We start from the raw sequence: 19,025 nt of genomic DNA, 5'->3' as shown, positions 1-19,025 counted from the left end.
TTCAGCGTTCCCTAGGAGTCCAAGACGTCCACCAGCCCTACAAGGCACCACAGGTACCGACCTGAGCTGGCGTCCTCTACCCCCTCTGCAGCCTAGCCACCAGCCTGAGCCCCAGTTCCTTCATCACCTCCGTAACTAACTGGGTGGAAGGTAAAAGCACGAGGTATGTGCTCACAGGATTTCTGGGATACCCCTCTGTACCCGGCAGGCTCCTTACCGGGGAAGAATCTCTCCCCCGGCCATTGGGGGGGGCCCCCTGATAAGGACAGGGCCCTGGCTGGACCTGCCACCCTCCCCGGCTTTGGCGTCCAGCCCTCGGGGGGGAAATGACCATCCGCTACCAGCGTCAGGTCTGAGAAAAAAAACAACAAACGTTTCGCTGCTGGGAAACAATCAAGAACTGAGGTGCAGGGGGAAGGGAGGGGCCTTTTAACCTTGTATGTTGATTGTGTTTCAAGGGAGAAGGAAGAAGGAAGAAAGAAGGAAGGAGGAGAGCGAATGGCAATTTTGATATTGGTTCATTTTTCGACTCGTATGGCCTGCTTAATACTTACAGGTCTTACCCCTCCCCTACCTGTTACTGGACAGTGAAAGAAGAAGCAGCAAAAATGATAAGCTTATCTCGGTCACTCTGCTCTCTTAGCAGGTCTCCTTGCTCTGCTACACACCCAAAGGCAAAATTGAGGTACTTACACTGCTTGCTAAACAAAAACAAAAAGTATGTTTGTGCGTTTTTTTTTTTTTTGATGAAATGATTTACGAATGAATATAGAGCTGCATTAATGTATTTGCTTGGAGTTCAGCTTAAATGCTTAAGTCTCTAAATAAACACAGAAATCCCCATACCTCTTCCTGTGGGTGAGGTTTATCCGCAGACCATATCTGTAACATGGGCACATGAATTTTTTGACGTTGTCTAAAATATATATATAAAAAAAAATAAATAAAAAATGATAAAATTAGATTTTTACCCATTTTCAATTCTACTCAAAGCTACTTAATGGAACATGTATTATGTACTCTAAATTAGCCCTCGTTCACACTACCACGACTTGTCATGAGTCAGTCACATAACAAGTCATGACAAGTCACACCCCATTAAACGGCAATGGAACCCTTCTAATCAGTGCGACTCAAGTCGCTCCGACTTAGAAAATGGTCCCTGCGTACTTTTGGGCGACTTCCTCACCACTTGCATTGACGTCTGTTAACCACTTCCCTACCAGGCCAATTCTGACATTTCTCTCCTACATGTAAAAATCATTTTTTTGCTAGAAAATTATAGAACCCCCAAACATTATATATTTTTTTTTAGCAAAGACCCTAGAGAATACAATGGCAGTTGTTGCAACTTTTTATCTCACACGGTATTTGCGCAATTTTTCAAACGCGTTTTTTTTTGGGATTTTTTGCGTTTTAAAAAAAAAAAAAAAAAAAACAAAACAGTAAAGTTAGCCCAATGTTTTTGCATATTGTGAAAGATGAAGTTACGCCGAGTAAATAGATACTTAACATGTCACGCTTCAAAATTGCACACGCTCGTGGAATGGCGCCAAAGTTTGGTACTTAAAAATCCCCATAGGCGACGCTTGAAATTTTTTTACTGGTTACATGTTTTGAGTTACAGAGGAGGTCTAGTGACAAAATGATTGCTCTCGCTCCAACGTTCGCGGCGATACCTCACATGTATGGTTTGAACACTGTTTTCATATGTGGGCGGGACTTACGTATGCGTTCGCTTCTGCGTGCGAGCACACGGGGACAGCGACGCTTTAAAAAATTTTTTTTTTATTGTTAATTATTTTTTTTTATTTTGACACTTTTTTGAAAAAAAAAAAAAAAAAAAAAAAAACAACATTTTTGATCACTTTTATTCCTATTACAAGGAATGTAAACATCCCTTGTAATAGGAATATGACATGACATGACATGACAGGTCCTCTTAATAGTGAGATATGGGGTCAATAAGACCCCATATCTCCCCACTAGGCTGGGAAGCCTGAAATAAAAAAAATTAATAAAAACGATCACCGCTTCCCAGCCGAAGCGGCGGCGTTTTTTTTGAATGGAGAGGCCGGGCGTGACGTCATAACATCGCGCCCGGCCTCCGATGATCATAGAGACTCCGGCAACCATCTGGTCCGCCGGAAATCTCTATGATCTACATCCGGCGCATCCGCTCTCCGCCTCACCGATCATAACGGTGAGTCGGAGCAAGCACCGGAGGGCGGCGGGAGGGGGACGTCCCCTCTCGCCTCCCAAAGGAACGATCAATCGGCGGAACGGCCGCTATGATCATTCCTATGTGTAGAGATTCGCCGGCTGAAACTGGCAATATCTGAATGATGTCTGTAACTACAGGCATCATTCAGATATACCTGCCAAAGCCCAGGACGTCATATGACGGTGGGCGGGCGGGAAGTGGTTAAAGTCGTATGCAAGCTAGGATGAAGTCACGCAGGGATGTCGGCTTCAAAGCCGCGCTGGTGTGAACCGGCATTCATGGTTAAAGAATAAAACGCAACATACAATTTTTAATGACTAAACCAGTACATCCTGATAGAATTGCTACAAATAGTTTTGTCATTCTATTTTTTACAATTCTAAAAGTGACCAACTCCTACTCATCTGTGCGGGTAAATTGCACATGTACCCGCACACAAAATGCAGTGCTTTTAAGAAAACACGCAGGGGTGCTATTAACTCTTAATGGCACCCCCAAAAACTGAAAAATGGGATTTTTGACTTACTGTAAAATCCATTTCTCCAAGTTCATTGACAGACACAGCGCTCCATTATTCAGAACCATAGGGACGTCCCAAAGCAGTGCCAAACATGAGTGGGACAACAAAAAATCTCAAGGCTAACACGAGAGCCAACCAGGTAACAGGAGCTCACAGTACAAGCTGGAGCCCAACCTGAACAATACCCCTTCAAGGAGGGAATAGACTCTAAACAGTAGCCTGCAAAACCTTGCAGCCAAGAGGCAACTGCAGATGCCAACACATCCACTTCGTACAACGTTGTGAAAGTGTACACAGACGACCAGCGCCCGCCTTGCAAACTTGCGCAACGGACGCCTGACAGAAGGCACAAGAAGCGCTTAGCACTCGAGAAGAATGCGCCATAACAGGGAAAGGAGGAACCCGATCCCCGACAGAAATGCCAGTCATTATCTTTCTGATCGATCCAGAAATGGTCCCAGAAGAAGCAGACAGCCCCTTTCTTGGCCTGTCTGTGATCACAGTGAGTCTGACCTCCAAAAATACACCCGAATCCCCCAAACCACATCCAGGGCAGATAAGGCAAATTCCTTAGGATGTGTTGACCAGGGCAATACAATGTCCTTATTAAAAAGGAAATGCAAGGAAGGAACGATGGAAAAGGGCGAAGAACCACCTTAACCTAGTGTAACCCTGGGTAACTGTGTACTACAAGAAAACGCCACTATTTCCGACACCCTGCATGCAGAGGTGATAGGGAGTGCGAGACCAGGGAACGATGAAGACCACCCAGGCTGACACCTGGCCCTTTCCTGTTCAACCCCCGTGAAGGGAGGTCGGAATCAGAGCCACCGAGAAAGAATGAGGATGAATGCCCAGTGACTTACCAGGATATATGCGACTTCCACATCCGGAGGTAGACTCCCTAGCCATCAGCAGCATCAGTAGCACCTGGCTCATCACAGCCAGGCCATTAAAACCAGCGACTCTAAAGCAGGATGGAAGAACGGCCCTTGGGACAGTAGATCCTCCCTGAGAGGCAGTTACCAAGGAACATCAGCGAACAGGCGCACCTGGTCAGTGTACCCATCCGGAGCCAATACAATGACCGAAATCCCCGCGGCCATGATCCTGCACAAGGGCCACAGCAGAAGCTGGAGAGGAGGAAAGGCGAAGAGCAAACGTTACCGGCCCCATGGGCCACCAGAGCAATTGAGGTGCACACCAGAGGATCCCATGACTTTGCCAGAAACCTTGGTACCGTCCTGTTGAGCAAGTACGCAAACAGATCTACCTCAGGAGTGCACCATCGGAGACATATCCGATGAAACATGGCCCTGTGAAGGGCCCACCCTGTGGTCCAACCCTAGCCGACTGAGGCATCCGACCGTCAGTATTTCACTCCTGGAATGCGTACATCGGAGGGGGCCAGAACGAGATGTTCTGCCCATCGGAGGATACTGGCCCGCCCTGGTGATTGACATAAGTTCCCACCGTTGCATTGCCCAACTGGATCCGTACCAGGAGCCCCGAATTCGATTAGTCCATGATCCAGACATAGTCTGATCGCTCGAAGTTCCAGGATATTGCTCGGTAGTCCGGATTCCACCAGTATCCCGAGACCATTAGCAAAGCTCAGTCCCAGGACATCTCCCCACCCAGACAGACATTGGTGGTCACCCTGTTCAATACAAGAGGAGAAAGGATTTACCCCGCCGAAGAACTCGAGAGCAAAGCCACCAGACCAGGGAACCGCTGGTTTCCTGGATCAGCCGAATCCAATTGTCCAGAGACCACAGGCACTTGTCCCATTATGCCAGGATCTCCCTGAAGGGAGCTTGTAAGGAACTGTGCAAATGGACCCAACACCCACATGCAGGTCCACAAGGAGGCCCACCTGCCGGACAACAGTAAAATGAAAAACAGCATGAAACTTCTGGAGTTTGTCCAGAGGAAGAAACACTCTGGTCAGAGCTGAAGCCCGGCTCAGGCTCAGATAATCCAATATTCTGGAAGGATCCAAAGCAGACTTCAGATTGTAAAGAAGTCAACTGAATCTGTCAAAGTCTGTATTGGAGCAATGTTGCCCCTCAGGGTAGTCGAGGACTCACAGAAGACCATCCTGGCAGACCAGGACCCCAAACCCCACTGATGCAACCACGCCAGATCCAGGGCCAACACCTCGTGTACACCCAAGGAGTGGTGGCAAGACCAAAAGGCAACACCACGCGCAGATAATGCTCAGCACCCACAGCAAAAACAGAGGAAGTGCTGAGTCAGACACATAAAGGAATGCGTAAGTAAGCATTTGTGATGTCAACAGAAGCCAGAAAGTCCCCGTAATGAAGGGGTGCCACCGCCGTGAGGACAGACTCCATCCTGAAATTCTGTACCCACACAAGGCAGGTCAGGGCCTTGAGGTCCAGAACAGGACGTACCATGCCCTCCATCTTTTGGACTGAACAGGTTTGAATAAAACCCCTGAAAATCTTTTCCTGACACGGTAACCGGGACAATCACACTCTAAAGCAACAGGGATTGCACAGCCCCACAAGGAGAACAGCAAACGGTCTGGCGACAGACGCACATTGAAAGCAAAAAAACTTTTTGGGGAACAAGGCCGGAAAACCATCTTGTAAACGGACAAAATCAAGACGTGTAATGATGTCATCCAGGGTAGCCCCCCACAATATATGTCTAAGCACCACTGCGGAAACAGAGCTCAGCAATCAGGGGAACTGCGGCCAAGAAGTATAGCAGACAAACTGCAGCGCCTAGACCAACAGGTCCGCCAATGCAGCAAAGGGAGGGGGATTCTGCTCCCCCTCTAGATATGTCTGCTGGGTCTTTAGATGCTAGAGATTCCTCTATTGGAATCATGGTTGTCTTGAGCAGCCTAGAGACAGGGTGGTCCAGTACTGGTGGAACAGTCCACATCTGAAGGAGGGACTGCTCAAAGGGGTACCTCACAGCAAGAGAGTTTTTGGAAGCACAAATGGCACTTTGGACACTCCCAGTCTTCATGGACAAATTTGTCAAAATAAGAGGGAGAAGGTAACGCTTTCGCCGTGCAAGACAGCTTATGGGTGCCAAAGGGGAACCAGCCCTCCACCGCAGCATCCACCATCTTGAAAGGTTACCGCACAGATGTAATAAACGCGACAACAGCGCCTTTTCGTGCACCGCTGCAGTTGTGGAGGAATCATCCACACTCCCTGACAGGGAGAGTGGCCACCAACCCCCCACAAGGCGGGCCACGTCTGTGGCGGAAGAGCCAGATATAGGATTGTTAGACAGAGGCGGTGGGGGGTGCCATTTACTAGGCTATATGCCTAAGTGCCACCACAAAAAACTCAGGAGGTGGCCACCAACTGAGACTCCCACTGCCCATGGCCTTCACAGGAGATGTCAATCGAGGCCCCTCACAGGGGGGCGCCAGGAGCACCCACGCCTGGCCCACCTAAAAGGACCCCCAAAATGAGATCGTCGTCAGAGCCCCCACAGTGCCGCCCCTCTGGTAGGGGGACGGCCACAAGGCCTAGCAGACTGCGGCCTAAATTTTTGGCCGCCGCCCGCGAGGGTACCGGACCGAGCAACGGAGGGTGAACACACAAAAATGGAAAGCGGTGCCCAGTCGGTAGGCAGCAAAGGCGCGGCCTAAATTACGGTAGGGCCACCGCAGGCAGTCCCCCAATCGCGGACGTCCGGTCACCCGCCTCCCAGTGGCAACCCTGAGGGTGGAAAGGGGCCAGAAGCCTGGGCCTCACTCGGGAAGGAAGGGAGGAGAACCCCGGAGGGACCGAGTACCTGCGCCCCACACCACGTCCAGGGAAGGAGAGGAGAGGAGGGGGCCCCATACTTATTGATTCAGCGAAGCGTGCAGGTAACGCTCCCAGACAGATCCCTACACCACCGGAGTGGGGGGGCTGTCGGCCATGAGGAACGCTGTGACTCAGGCCGAGACCCAGTCGTATGCGACCTCGCGAGACATTTAACTCGCAGGGCCAGCCCCCAGCCAGTGGGGCTATGTCACGTAGCTGCGGTCTGCACATGCTTGCTGGCCAGACTGGGGAGACCACTGGATTTTAGTGTCCAGCCCATCACACAGCCAGGAAGTTGATTGTAGATCTCACCAGAGAAAAATCCAGGAAAAAAAAAGAAAACAAAAAAAATTCCCAGGACTAGAGATCCCAGCAGGGAACTCCTGACTAGGCGGAAAAAAAAAAAAAAAAACTGAAGGCCTATAGCAGAGAGGGGGTGTATACCACCTAAGACTGCCCATAGGCGTAGCCAAGTTTATTTTTCTGCCTAGTGTCCTACTCCTGTAGAGGGGGCGGTATAATAACCCTATGGTTCTGAATAATGGAGAGCTGTGTCTGTCAATGAACGAAAGAGAAAATGCGGTGTGGTTTACCATGTGGTTTCCTTGTGGCCACGTTCTTAAAGTGCAGGGAAATTTTTCCTGTAGGAAATAAAATGTACAAAAGCCCTTTTAAATGAATAGGCTGCTGTGCACATGGGAAAAAAAAAAAAAAAATTTTTCGCTTAGATGTGAACCTAGCCTTAAAGTGTGGTCAAATAAATAATCATACAGACATTATACTAAACACCATGTCCACACTGTCCAATAAGCAGAGTGTTTGACAGTGTTGCTCAGTGTACTCCAAAAGCTAACAGACCTTTTCAGACACACCATCTTACCACCTCAGCACAATAGGTGTACATGAGTACACTTGTACAGGAGGAGTATAGCCTTCAGTCAATTATGGTTAACATAGAGCACATTTACCCTAAGGGAAAGTGTATTTTTAGGCATTTCCAAGCACCGCAAAGACCTGCCTTCACACATTCCTATTGGCTCATTACTATGAAAGGTTTTATTTTTGTTTGCAGTAGGTAGGAAGGGGCCGGCATACTTTGGCATAATCATGAAGTGCTAAAACATGCCTGCCCATCAGGAGGGCTGAACAGAATACATACTTGAGGTAACTTTCAATTTGTGAGAAAATACGGTCCATCTCAACATCCTTCTTCTCATAAAGTTCTTTTCCAACCCAGGGTAAGGAGGAGAGGACAGCAAACACATACCAGTCAGATCGAACCTAAAATAGAAAACATGCTAAGATCACCACCTTAAGATATATGAGTGAAAGCCACAACTTATAAGAAACTGAACACATTTTTATAGCTTGTACACAACACGTTTATCTCCTGCTGTCCATTTCAGTTTTCTGTCTGGAAGGCAAAAGACCACAACAGAAAAAACTAGGAGACTACTAGTCCGATTACAGAAAACTCAATTATCAAAGCAGAATAAAACTGAAACCCCCATTTACGTTCTATTGCCTAGCAATGCAACATTACTTCACACTGAGGCCTTGTTTTTACTTTTTATTCATAAAATATAGGTTGCTGTGTAGAGCCTTGCTTTTTCCTGTTCAAAATTGCAGTTTTTTTCCCCCCCACTATGTTCAATATAGAATTATACCTGAATGTTATGGTCCGGTTCATCAAAACCATTTGCATAAAATCACACTGTTCTGAGGAAAGTTGTAGTGTCTGCATCCCTTTAGTGGAGAAGATGTAGGGAGTATCTCACCAAAATGAAATTCCTAATGCAGGGGATACCTAAAATTTTACTTGTATCCTAGTGCAGATTACTGAGAAAATCAGTCAATCACTGAAGCAAGAAATTACATTGCTGGGGATAAACACCTTCAGGTTAAAATATTGCATTCAATTTTTGGACAGTTAAAAAAAAAAAAAAAATATATAGTGGCTGCAGACTGCAATAGAAATGTAATTTTTAATAACTAATTGCAAAATGGCTTTGTATCGGTTTTATCACCTGTGCAGATGCAGCATTGATCAATGGCTGCAGCTGTCCCCTGCTAGCTCTACACCAAGAGCAAAGCAATCAAGGACTGCTCATCAGTTCTCAGGTCCACTGAGCACAAAGTCGTAACTGTCATTCACCACTCTGTGCTCTGTCCCTGCAGCACAGGCCTGTGGATGGGGTGGGAGTGGCTGGCGCACGCTCTCAGCAGCACGTCAAAAAGCTGGGCTAGCTACTGGTCAGATCCCAACATTATTGTGGGGAACCCTGCAGAGCCGAACATGTCTGCTGTCTGATGAATCTGTTTAACAGGACTGCAGAACTAAGTGCTCTCCTGTGACCCACAGGAGAAATATTGCCAAAAGAGCTTTGCCTATTTCTGCATTTGGTCTTTAACGAAAGTGGCGTTTTCCTTTATTGCTGTGGAAGGGCCAATCTGCCACTTAATAGATGCAGACCAAAGAGGGATATACCCATTACATTTAAAAGATGGTATGGGGTGACGCTAACTGAGGAGAGTCTGCATTCATGCCGGAAACCCAAACACGTACAGAGGGAAGTTCTTTTTTCCTCACTCAACTTTCTTCAACATGAATGAATGATTAAAGTGAAAGTATAAAATCATATTTGCGTACCAGCCCTACGTGCTCTCTGCATAGTTACTGGCAGCTAACAGAAAGCTCTCCATCGCTACTTGTGATTGGGAGCTTTCTGATCATGTGGCCACCAATCAAGGCAGTTACATGATCATAAACCCCGCCTAGACTCCAGACATCTTAAATCCCTTAAAGGGTAGGAAGGCACCAGTGCCAAGTGGTTAATCTCCGCTCAAGATTACTGCCTCTTCTTATAAGCATGACTGAAAATTTTTACCTGAGGTATATCTTCTTCCTGAGTGACCCCAACAAAGTTCTCAAACATTGCAACCATAGAAGGTGCTGCAATAACATGGCAATTCACAAGATCAGACAGGAAGCGTACCTGTGTGGCAAGATTGTGAAAAAGACAAATCAGAAAAGGGAAAAAAAAAAAAAAAAAAAAAATAGATGGGTTAGATTTCCTATGAAATTCAACAAAGTTCTTAAACCCAAGCATAAGCATTTTAATTTCTTGCTACTTAAAGATATAACAATCATTGACAGCACACAGATTTAAGTTCACAGCAATGAAATTCCTGCCAACAAGTTTTGTCTTTTACTAGGATGATGGCCTGTGTAGTTCTAGCCTAAATTTTACAGATCCCGCTTGTCAATGGTACATTATTTGAAGAGTTGCTTACAACATAAGAAGCTTCTGTATACAAATTGGATTTTATAGTTTCTTTGAGCTGACGAATCATGGCTTCTACGAATTCCCCACCAAAGTTGTAGTTTCTAGCATTTAGCAACCCCACTAACGTAGTGTAAACAGTCATTTTCTCTGGCAAACATCGAGACCTGCAAAAAAAAAAAAAAAAAAAAAAATTAAAAATTATATTTAAAACAAAATGGGCTTGAAATGTGTAAAAGTAATATCAAATGTCTTGTGAACATGCCCCAATGCTTGCAAATAACATCTTAACCCAAAGGTTAAATATAGTAGAGAGATCTCTCTATCGATATATTGTAGCCCCCATAAAAGTGTTTGCTGCAGAGTTAACCACTACACATACAGTATTTCACAAAAGTGAGTACACCCCTCACTTTTTTTTTGTAAATATATATCTTTTCATGTGACAACACTTAAGAAATTACACTTTGCTACAATGTAAAATAGTGAGTGTGAAGCTTGTAAATTTGCTGTCCCCTCAAAATAACTCAACACACAGCCATTAATGTCTAAACCTCTAGCAACAAAAGTGAGTACACCCTAAGTAAAAATGGGCAAACTGGGCTCAAAGTGTCAATATTTTGTGTGGCTACCATTATTTTCTAGCACTGCCTTAACCTTCTTGGGCATGGAGTTCACCAGAGCTTCACAGGTTGCCACTGGAGTCCTCTTCCATGACGACATCAAGGTGCTGGTGGATGTTAGAGACCGTGCGCTCCTCCACCTCCTGTTTGAGGATGCCCCACAGATGCTCAATAGGGTTTAGGTCTGGAGACATGCTTGGCCAGTCCATCACCTTTACCCTCAGCTTCTTTAGCAAGGCAGTGGTTGTCTTGGAGGTGTGTTTGGGGTCATTATCACATTGGCATACTGCCCTGCGGCCGAGTCTCCAAAGGGAGGGGGGAATCGTGCTCTGTTTCAGTATGTCAGTCACAGTACATGTTGGCATTCATGGTTCCCTCAATGAGCTGTAGCTCCCCAGCGTCGGCAGCACGTAGTCAGAGACCATGACACTCCCACCACCATGCTTGCCTGTAGGCAAGACACACTTATCTTTGTACTCCTCACCTGGTTGCCGCCCCACACCATCTGAATCAAATAAGTTTATCTTGGTCTCCTCAGACCACAGGACATGGTTCCAGTAATCCATGTCCTTAGTCTGCTTGTCTTCAGCAAACTGTTTGTGGGCTTTCTTGTGCAGCACCTTTAGAAGAGGCTTCCTTCTGGGATGAAAGCCATGCAGAGCAATTTGATGCAGTGTGCGGTGTATGGTCTGAGCACTGACAGGCTGACCCCCCCACCCCTTCAACCTCTGCAGCAATGCTGGCAGCACTCATATGTCTATTTCCCAAAGACAGCCTCTGGATATGATGCTGAGCACGTGCACTCAACTTCTTTGGTTGACCATGGCGAGGCCTGTTCTGAGTGGAACCTGTCCTGTTAAACTGCTGTATGGTCTTTACCACCGTGCAGCAGCTCAGTTTCAGGGTCTTGGCAACCTTTATAGCCTAGGCCAGTGATGGCAAACCTTGGCACCCCAGATGCTTTGGAACTACATTTCCCATGATGCTCAACTACACTGCTGAGTGCATGAGCATTATGGGAAATGTAGTTCCAAAACATCTGGGGTGCCAAGGTTCGCCATCACTGGCCTAGGCCATCTGTTAAGCAACAATTCTTTTTTTCAGATCCTCAGAGTTCTTTGCCATGAGGTGTCATGTTAAACTTCCAGTGACCAGTATGAGAGTGATAACACCAAATTTAACACACCTGCTTACCATTCACACCTGAGGCCTCGTAACACTAACAAGTCACATGACACCAGGGAGGGAAAATGGCTAATTGGGCCCAATTTGGACATTTTCACTTTTTGGTGTACTCACTTTTGCTGCCAGTGGTTTAGACATTAATGGCTGTGTGTTGAGTTATTTTGAGGTGACAGCAAATTTACACTGTTTTACAAGCTGTACACTAACTACTTTACATTGTAGCAAAGTGTCATTTCTTCAGTGTTGTCACATGAAAAGATAATAAAATATTCACAAAAATGTGAGGGGTGTACTCACTTTTGTGAGATACTGTATACTGCGGCAGGGTGGCCACTGTGCCAGACCACGTACCTAGTATGTGATCCGACACTTCCGGGGCGCGTAAGCGTGCCACCAGCGACCTGCTCCCTCCAATTAGCCACAGTGGGAGCTTATCTGGTGGTACCACACACTATGTCTGCCAACCATTAGGCAGAGAGCCAGAATGGTGATCTGCCTATGTAAACAAGGCAGATCGCCGTTCTGTCAGTAGGGAAGGAATTGCTCCTGTGTTCCTGCAAAGCAGGAACATGGATAAATGCCTTCCTGTAGTAAAAGCACCTCCCCCCAGTGCACAAACACTGGCTAGGCACAGTTAACCCTTTGATCACCCCTGAAGTTTAACCTCTTCCCAGGCAGTGTCAGTAGCCTATTTTTAGCACTGATCACTATTAGTGTCACTGGTCCCCAAAAATTGTCAGTTAAGCGTCCGTCACAATATCACAGTCCTGCTATAAGTTGCAGATTGCCGCCATTACTAGTAGAATAAAAAATATCCCATAGTTTGTAGATGCTATCAATATATGCTTATTGGATTTTTTTTTAATAAAAATATTTAGCAGAATACATATTGGCCTAAACTGATAAAAATGGATAGGTTTTTATAAGAGAAAGTACATTTCTTTTTTTCCCCCCCAAGATTGGTTTTGTTTATAGGGCAAAAAACAAAACAAAAAAACGCAGTGGTGATCAAATACCACCAAAAGAAAGCTCTATTTGCAATTGCAAGGGGGGCGGGGAATTTAAAAAAAAAAAATTGGGTACAGTGTCGCACAACCGTGTAATTGTCAGTTAAAGTAATGCGCAGTATTGCAAAAAAAATGGCCTGGTCATAAAGGGTGGTAAATCTGTTAAGTAGAACTAAACCAACCCCCCCCCCCCCCCCCAGAGAACCCTATGGATAGTATTCTGTCCACCAATTTTATTTTTTGTCTTTATGGTTTGTACTCATTTGTTGTCCTTGCTCTGGAAACTGTTGCAAAAAGTTAAAGACAGAATGCAAAAAGAGCAGTGAAACGAAACACTCCTATCCTTTATAGCCAAGAAATCTGCGATTTTAGCCTCAGTTTAAAAAAAATAAAAATAAAAAAGGGGGGGTGGGGCAGAAAGGACTGGCAAGCTGCACACTATTTTTGTTTATGGGCACATAAATGGGCATGGGCATTCTGTTTGTCAATTTTAGGATGAAAAACAAAAAACAGACAGCAGGGTGTCAGTGTCTCTCTCTAAGCCTAATGCGGCCGCTGCTCCTATTTTGGCATCACCAGTACTGCTCGCAGTGGCAGGAGACACTTCACCTGATCTACAAAGACTTTTTATTGCTGTCTGTGGTCATCTGTATCGCTGTTGGAGATTTTTCTACTTTTCTGTCTGGCAACTTTTGACAGGGACAAGAAGTGAAGGGAAACTCAATGAGTCCTCAGATAGCAATAAAACCTGAAAGAGGTTCTTACCATTCCATACAGTACAGTATAGAGAAAAAAAGTATTACATGTACAGGTTTTATTATAAGCTAGTTATAAACAGAATTACCAATTAATCACAAATTCTGTGTGAATTAGATTAATGGAGCAGCACAGGTACTAATGAATTTACTATATTCCCGGTTTATGGTGCAACAGAGGCCAGCTGAAAGGAAACAAACTAAAACAGTATTTTAGAAAGCATTCCAAATATAATGGAGACACACACTTACACTGCACAGAGGATTCTTAAGATAATACTTTTATAGTTTGGTAGATCAGCTTCCAAGACACCAGCAAGGCCCTCCAAGTTACTTTCCAGTGATGATGAGCTCTGACAAAAACAGACCACAAAGTTTGATTTACAGTTAACACAGCCACATCTTAAAGACCGCATAATTAGCAAAATAGTTTTGCTTTTCTAAAAATCTTCTATTCAAGAAAAAAAAAAAAAATCTTCGCTATCAGATAATTTTAAATTACCCTAGTGTCCAACAGAATCATAACCCACCAACCAAAAACTTTAATAACCTACATTTTCCATAGGTGACAGTTAAAAAGTCCCTACAGGTCATACGTTTAGAGTTAATTGTGCATAATGGGACTAGATTTATTGCACTCAGGCGTGCGTGGTCAAATCCTATATGTGTAGCGCAATCACCGTTTTTGTGCGTGGGAGCGCCGATGTGTGTTTATGTTTGATGGGGCTCCAATTTTTTTGGGGTATGGTTTAGGCTGGGATCTAAATGTATACCTTCTCTCCAACTCTGCATATCAATGACTCCAAGCGCCCTTCTATTTCAAGTGGTTCAGATGTTCTCCTCCTTTTGTGAGGTTGCCCTCCTGTGTGCAAAGACAAAAAAACAGGTGCATTCAGGGTCACATTGCCTTCAGCTTTACTATCAAAGTGCCTTAACCATCAAACTTACAGCAGAGAAAGCAGAATACAGGGGAAAAAAATTTAAAAAATAAAAATAAAAAAGGGGGGGGGGGGAGAGAGAGAGAGAAGAAGGAACTGAAGTTATGCTTTGTATATTTTCTAAGCAAAAAAAAATTTTAAAAAGTATCTTCTTGCTGACTACTATATGGTAAACTAAATAATGATTTTGGGAATACATTGTCTTTGCAGTAAAAGCAGACAAGTTAAAAAAAAAAAAAAAAAAACAAACATAAAAAATAAGACAAGTGAGAATGCTATGCATGTACCCAAGGACATATGTATGGACTCTGGTCTTGATAATGTCAGGACCCCAGACTGCAAGAGCACAGAGGTGCAGAAGCTGCAGGGACCGGTCTAGCTCTGAGGAGAAGTGGAGGCTTGGGTATATTTCCTTATATTGTTCCCCTAGACAAAAATGAGCAATCTTTTTATTTGCCCAGAAATAGGCTTTGATCTTTCAGGACAAGCTTTTGGAGGTCTACACCTGCTGAAAACACACAATAATAAGCATTATGGGAGCAACATTTTGGTACTTTGTACTCGCCACCCAAGATCCCACAGAGCCACTGACAAGTAGCACAGCATCAAAGGTTGCTCATCAATGTGATAACTCTGCTGAGTGCTTCTAAGTAATGAGCCAATCAGTATACTACACTTAAACCCTGGTAGCTATAGTCCCCTAAAGGCTGCATCCTTGCCCTCACCACTGCTGGGTGGGTGTGTGTGTGTTTTGGGGGGGGGGGGGAACCCGCTAATCTGGTGCAGCTGAATAACTTTAGACTTGGTTAGAGTGGTAATAGATTAGAACCACTGTCAGATTTTTATTGGTGTCCGAGTCCCTATTACAGTGATTTGTTCTCCAATTATCCTGCTCGCCAGTGTCACTGCAAATGAAAGGGAGGGTAAATCCAAAATGTTGAGTTCCCCCCAGAACAGGAATAGAGGGGAACTCTTGCAATGGGGGCACTTGTTTCCGTTACTAAGTGGGAATTTCTTGCACATTGGAAAGATAGCCTCTCACTTTCTGTCAAGTCTACAGGATGGAGTGTAGGGAATCTTCCTGAGATAGACAAAAAAAAAAAAAAAAATCCAACACAGTGTTATGCTTCCTCTATAAGCAAAACTTATTTCCTTTTTGGTTATACTTTAAAACTCCTGCATTTGCACATTTAATATTTATATAAAATAATTAAACCTGTTTGAAGATTGCTTACATTGTCCAATAAAATCTATTAATATGCAGTGAGCAGAGAAAAGCGTCAACCAGCACTCCATGACAAGTATGCCAACCTGAGACACCTATAGAAGAACACATTGGGGGTTATTTACGAAAGGCAAATCCACTTTGCGCTGCAAGTTCACTTGGAAGTGCAGTCGCTCTCAATCTAAGGGGTAGATCTGAAATGAGGGGAAGCTCTGCTGATCTTCTCATCGAATCATGTGCAAGCTAAAATGCTGTTTTTTTATTTTCCTTGCATGTCCCCCTCGGATCTACAGCGACTGCACTTCCAAGTGCACTTGCAGTGCAAAGTGGATTTGCCTTTAGTAAATAACCCCCAATGTTCCACATCAATACAGCTCAGGTGACACACTCATTTTATCATTCCACAAACAGCTCTACTCCAGGCAAAAACTATTTTTTGCAGAAAAAAAAAAAAAAAAATATGCATTTACTATTTTTTTTGTAGGAGCCTGTAAAGCATTCCACTTGCAAACAGCAGACTGTCAGTGTAAGCTGTCTGCTTGTACCTCCGAGATGACAGTGACAGGAAGAATCAATGAACTACCAAGAGTGCTCATCAATGCCCTGGTAGTTCATTGAGAACTGCAAGCTGTAAGGCACAATAGTTGTAGTTCATTCATTCACAGATCTCTGATGAATGACACACGTAGCGGCTACAGGAGCTGAATCACCCTACAACCCCCTCAAAGAAAAAAAAAAAAAAAAAAAAAAAATCGGAGTTACTTACCGGTAACGTCCTTTTCCAGGAGTCTTTCAGGACAGCACCATAGAGAGACCTTGGCTCCTCCCCTTCTGAGGAAACACCGCCTTCAACTTAAAGCTTTAAACCTCACCGCTCTCCCCCGGCCCCTCAGTTCTTCAAGAGGACCTCCGGTTAGCTGGGGAGACACAAGAACACGTCATAATAACTTTGATCTTACCTGACGTTCTTCTGCGATGAACTCCATCACGAATATCCCTACAGTAGGGTGGGTAACTGTGCTGTCCTGAAAGACTCCTGGAAAAGGACGTTACCGGTAAGTAACTCCGATTTTCCCATTTCCGTCTTTCAGGACAGCACCATAGAGAGGATAAGCGAGCACCTTACCTTAGGGTGGGACTACTGCCTGCAGAACCTTACGCCCAAAAGCCTGGTCTTTTGCTGACAGAAGGTCCAATCTGTAGTGTTTCACGAACGTGTCGAATCTAGACCACGTTGCCGCTCTACAGATCTGCTCCGGAGACGCACCAGCCCACTCGGCCTGAGAGGTCGCCACTGCCCTTGTGGAGTGTGCCCTGATACCCTTAGGGGCTTCTAACCCGCTAAATATATAAGCCTGACTGATAGCTAACCTTAGCCACCTAGCTAAAGTGCGCCTCGAGGCTTTGCCTCCCTTCCTGGTTCCTGAAAATAACACAAAAAAGGAATCAGATTTTCTAAATGGTTTTGTATCCTCCAAGTATTGCAGGACACACCTTCTTACATCTAGTTTATGAAACCTATGTTCCTGTTCCCTCACAGGATTCAAACAAAAGGTGGGCAAAACAATTTCCTGGCCTCTATGAAAAACCGAGGCTACTTTCGGTAAGAAGGCCGGATCGGCCTTAAAAATTACCCTGTCCGGGAATACCTGAAAAAAGGGGGCCCTAATGGAGAGGGCCTCGAGTTCACTTACTCTTCTTGCTGTAGTGATTGCCACCAAAAACACCGTTTTGAGGCTAATCCATTTTAGTGTACACGTCTCCAATGGCTCAAAGGGTTCCCCTGTAAGTGCTTGTAGGACCAAGGAAAGATCCCACATTGGGAAGGGGGGGACCTTCAGAGGTCTCTGCCTACTCAATGCTTTAAAGAATCTAATGACCCAAGGATCGGAGGCTAGTTGTTTCTCCAGAAACACACTCAAAGCAGAAACCTGCCCTTTCAGGGTGCCAAGGGCTAACCCCTTGTCCGCCCCTGCCTGCAGGAACTCTAAGACCGCTATAGAGCTGTGAGTATCAAAAGAAGTTTCTGTACACCAGCTATTAAAGCGCCTCCATGTTTTTTGGTAGATGACCTGGGTTTCTTTTTTCCTGCAGTTAAGGAGGGTCTTTACCAAGCTATCTGAGAACCCTCTGTTCTTCAACAGATCTTCCTCAGTAGCCAAGCCGCGAGGCTCCATCTCCCCACCTGGGGACAACAGATTGGCCCCTGGGAAAGGAGATTCTCCTGAACTGGCAAAAGCCAGGGGGGTTCCGCTGCCAGACTTCTCAGGATGGAGAACCAAGGCCTCCTGGGCCAATGTGGCGCAATAAGAATGAGAGTTGTGTTTTCCAGTTGGAATTTTCTTAGGACGGCTGGGATTAGTACAGGTGGGGGGAAGGCATAACACCTGTCGAAAGCCCAACTCTGAGCCAGTGCGTCTATCCCTAGAGCTCCATCCCACCTGTTTAGGGAGAAGAAGAGATGCACCTTCCTGTTTTCTCTCGAGGCAAAGAGGTCTATGCATGGCCTCCCCCACTTCTGGGATATTGCTTCGAAAACCCCCTGATTCAGAACCCAGTCGCCTTCCCTCAGCCGTTTCCTGCTGAGGTAATCCGCCACCAGATTTTGATCTCCTTTCAGATGCACTGCCGAGAGGGATAGGACGTTTAATTCGGCCCATCTGAGAATGCTTTCTACCAGGGTCCACAGAGGTCTGCTCCTGGTACCCCCCTGCCTGTTTATGTAGGCTACAGCTGAGGAGTTGTCCGACCGGACTCTCACATGCTGTCCCTGAAGTTCCTTTTGAAAAGTTTTGAGTGCCAAGGCTACTGCCTTCAGCTCCCTCCAGTTGGAGGATCTTCCTGCGTCCTCCTTCCGCCAGCCTCCCTGAGCCACCCGGTCCCCCATATGCGCCCCCCAACCCATGCCACTCGCATCGGTCGTGACGCATCTGGACACCGGCAGAACCCATTCCAGACCCTGAGAGAGATTGGCTTCTTTCCGCCACCACCATAGGGATCTCTTGACCTGGTCCGGTACAGTTATCAGGGAATCCAAAGATTCCTGACTGTGGTCCCAAATGCTCAGGATAAATAGTTGCAAGGGGCGAAAGTGTAGTCCTGCCCACTGGACTGCTGGAAGTGCTGCCGTCAGTAACCCCAAGGCTGACATAGCCTTTCTTACTGATATTTGTTGGCTGCCCTGGAGTAACGACATTGCCCTGTCTACCTTCTGGATCTTCTCCATAGGCAGGAAGACCTTTTGTTTTGTTGAGTCCAACAGGTAACCTAAAAAGATTACTTTTTGCGAAGGAGTCAGATTGGACTTCTCCAGATTTAAGAGCCAACCTAGACCCTCTAAGATGTTCCTTGTCAACTGCAGGTCCAGCGACAGTTGTTCCGCGGAAGGGGCAAAAAGTAGTAGATCGTCTAAATAAGCGATCACAGAAATGCCCCTGATCCGTAGGAAAGCCAAGACTTCTACC

General features: G+C 45.5%; 1 protein-coding gene across 1 annotated transcript in view; it reads right to left on the bottom strand.

Moving 5' to 3' along the window:
• The window catches only part of NCBP1 (nuclear cap binding protein subunit 1), a 78,966-nt gene that overhangs the window by 52,118 nt on the left and 7,823 nt on the right, over positions 1-19,025 (bottom strand). The window contains exons 2-7 of the mRNA XM_073591245.1: positions 14,172-14,260; positions 13,651-13,751; positions 9,839-9,995; positions 9,433-9,540; positions 7,704-7,825; positions 847-916 (exon numbers count right to left, since the gene is read on the bottom strand). Coding sequence (XP_073447346.1) covers positions 847-916; positions 7,704-7,825; positions 9,433-9,540; positions 9,839-9,995; positions 13,651-13,751; positions 14,172-14,260 — 647 coding nt within the window. The remainder of the gene's footprint in view (positions 1-846; positions 917-7,703; positions 7,826-9,432; positions 9,541-9,838; positions 9,996-13,650; positions 13,752-14,171; positions 14,261-19,025) is intronic.

Source organism: Aquarana catesbeiana, linkage group LG01, assembly GCF_042186555.1.
Source record: "Aquarana catesbeiana isolate 2022-GZ linkage group LG01, ASM4218655v1, whole genome shotgun sequence".
Classification (NCBI taxonomy): domain Eukaryota; kingdom Metazoa; phylum Chordata; class Amphibia; order Anura; family Ranidae; genus Aquarana; species Aquarana catesbeiana.
Note: the sequence above shows the minus strand (reverse complement) of the source record. Positions and strands in the feature narration are given on the sequence as shown.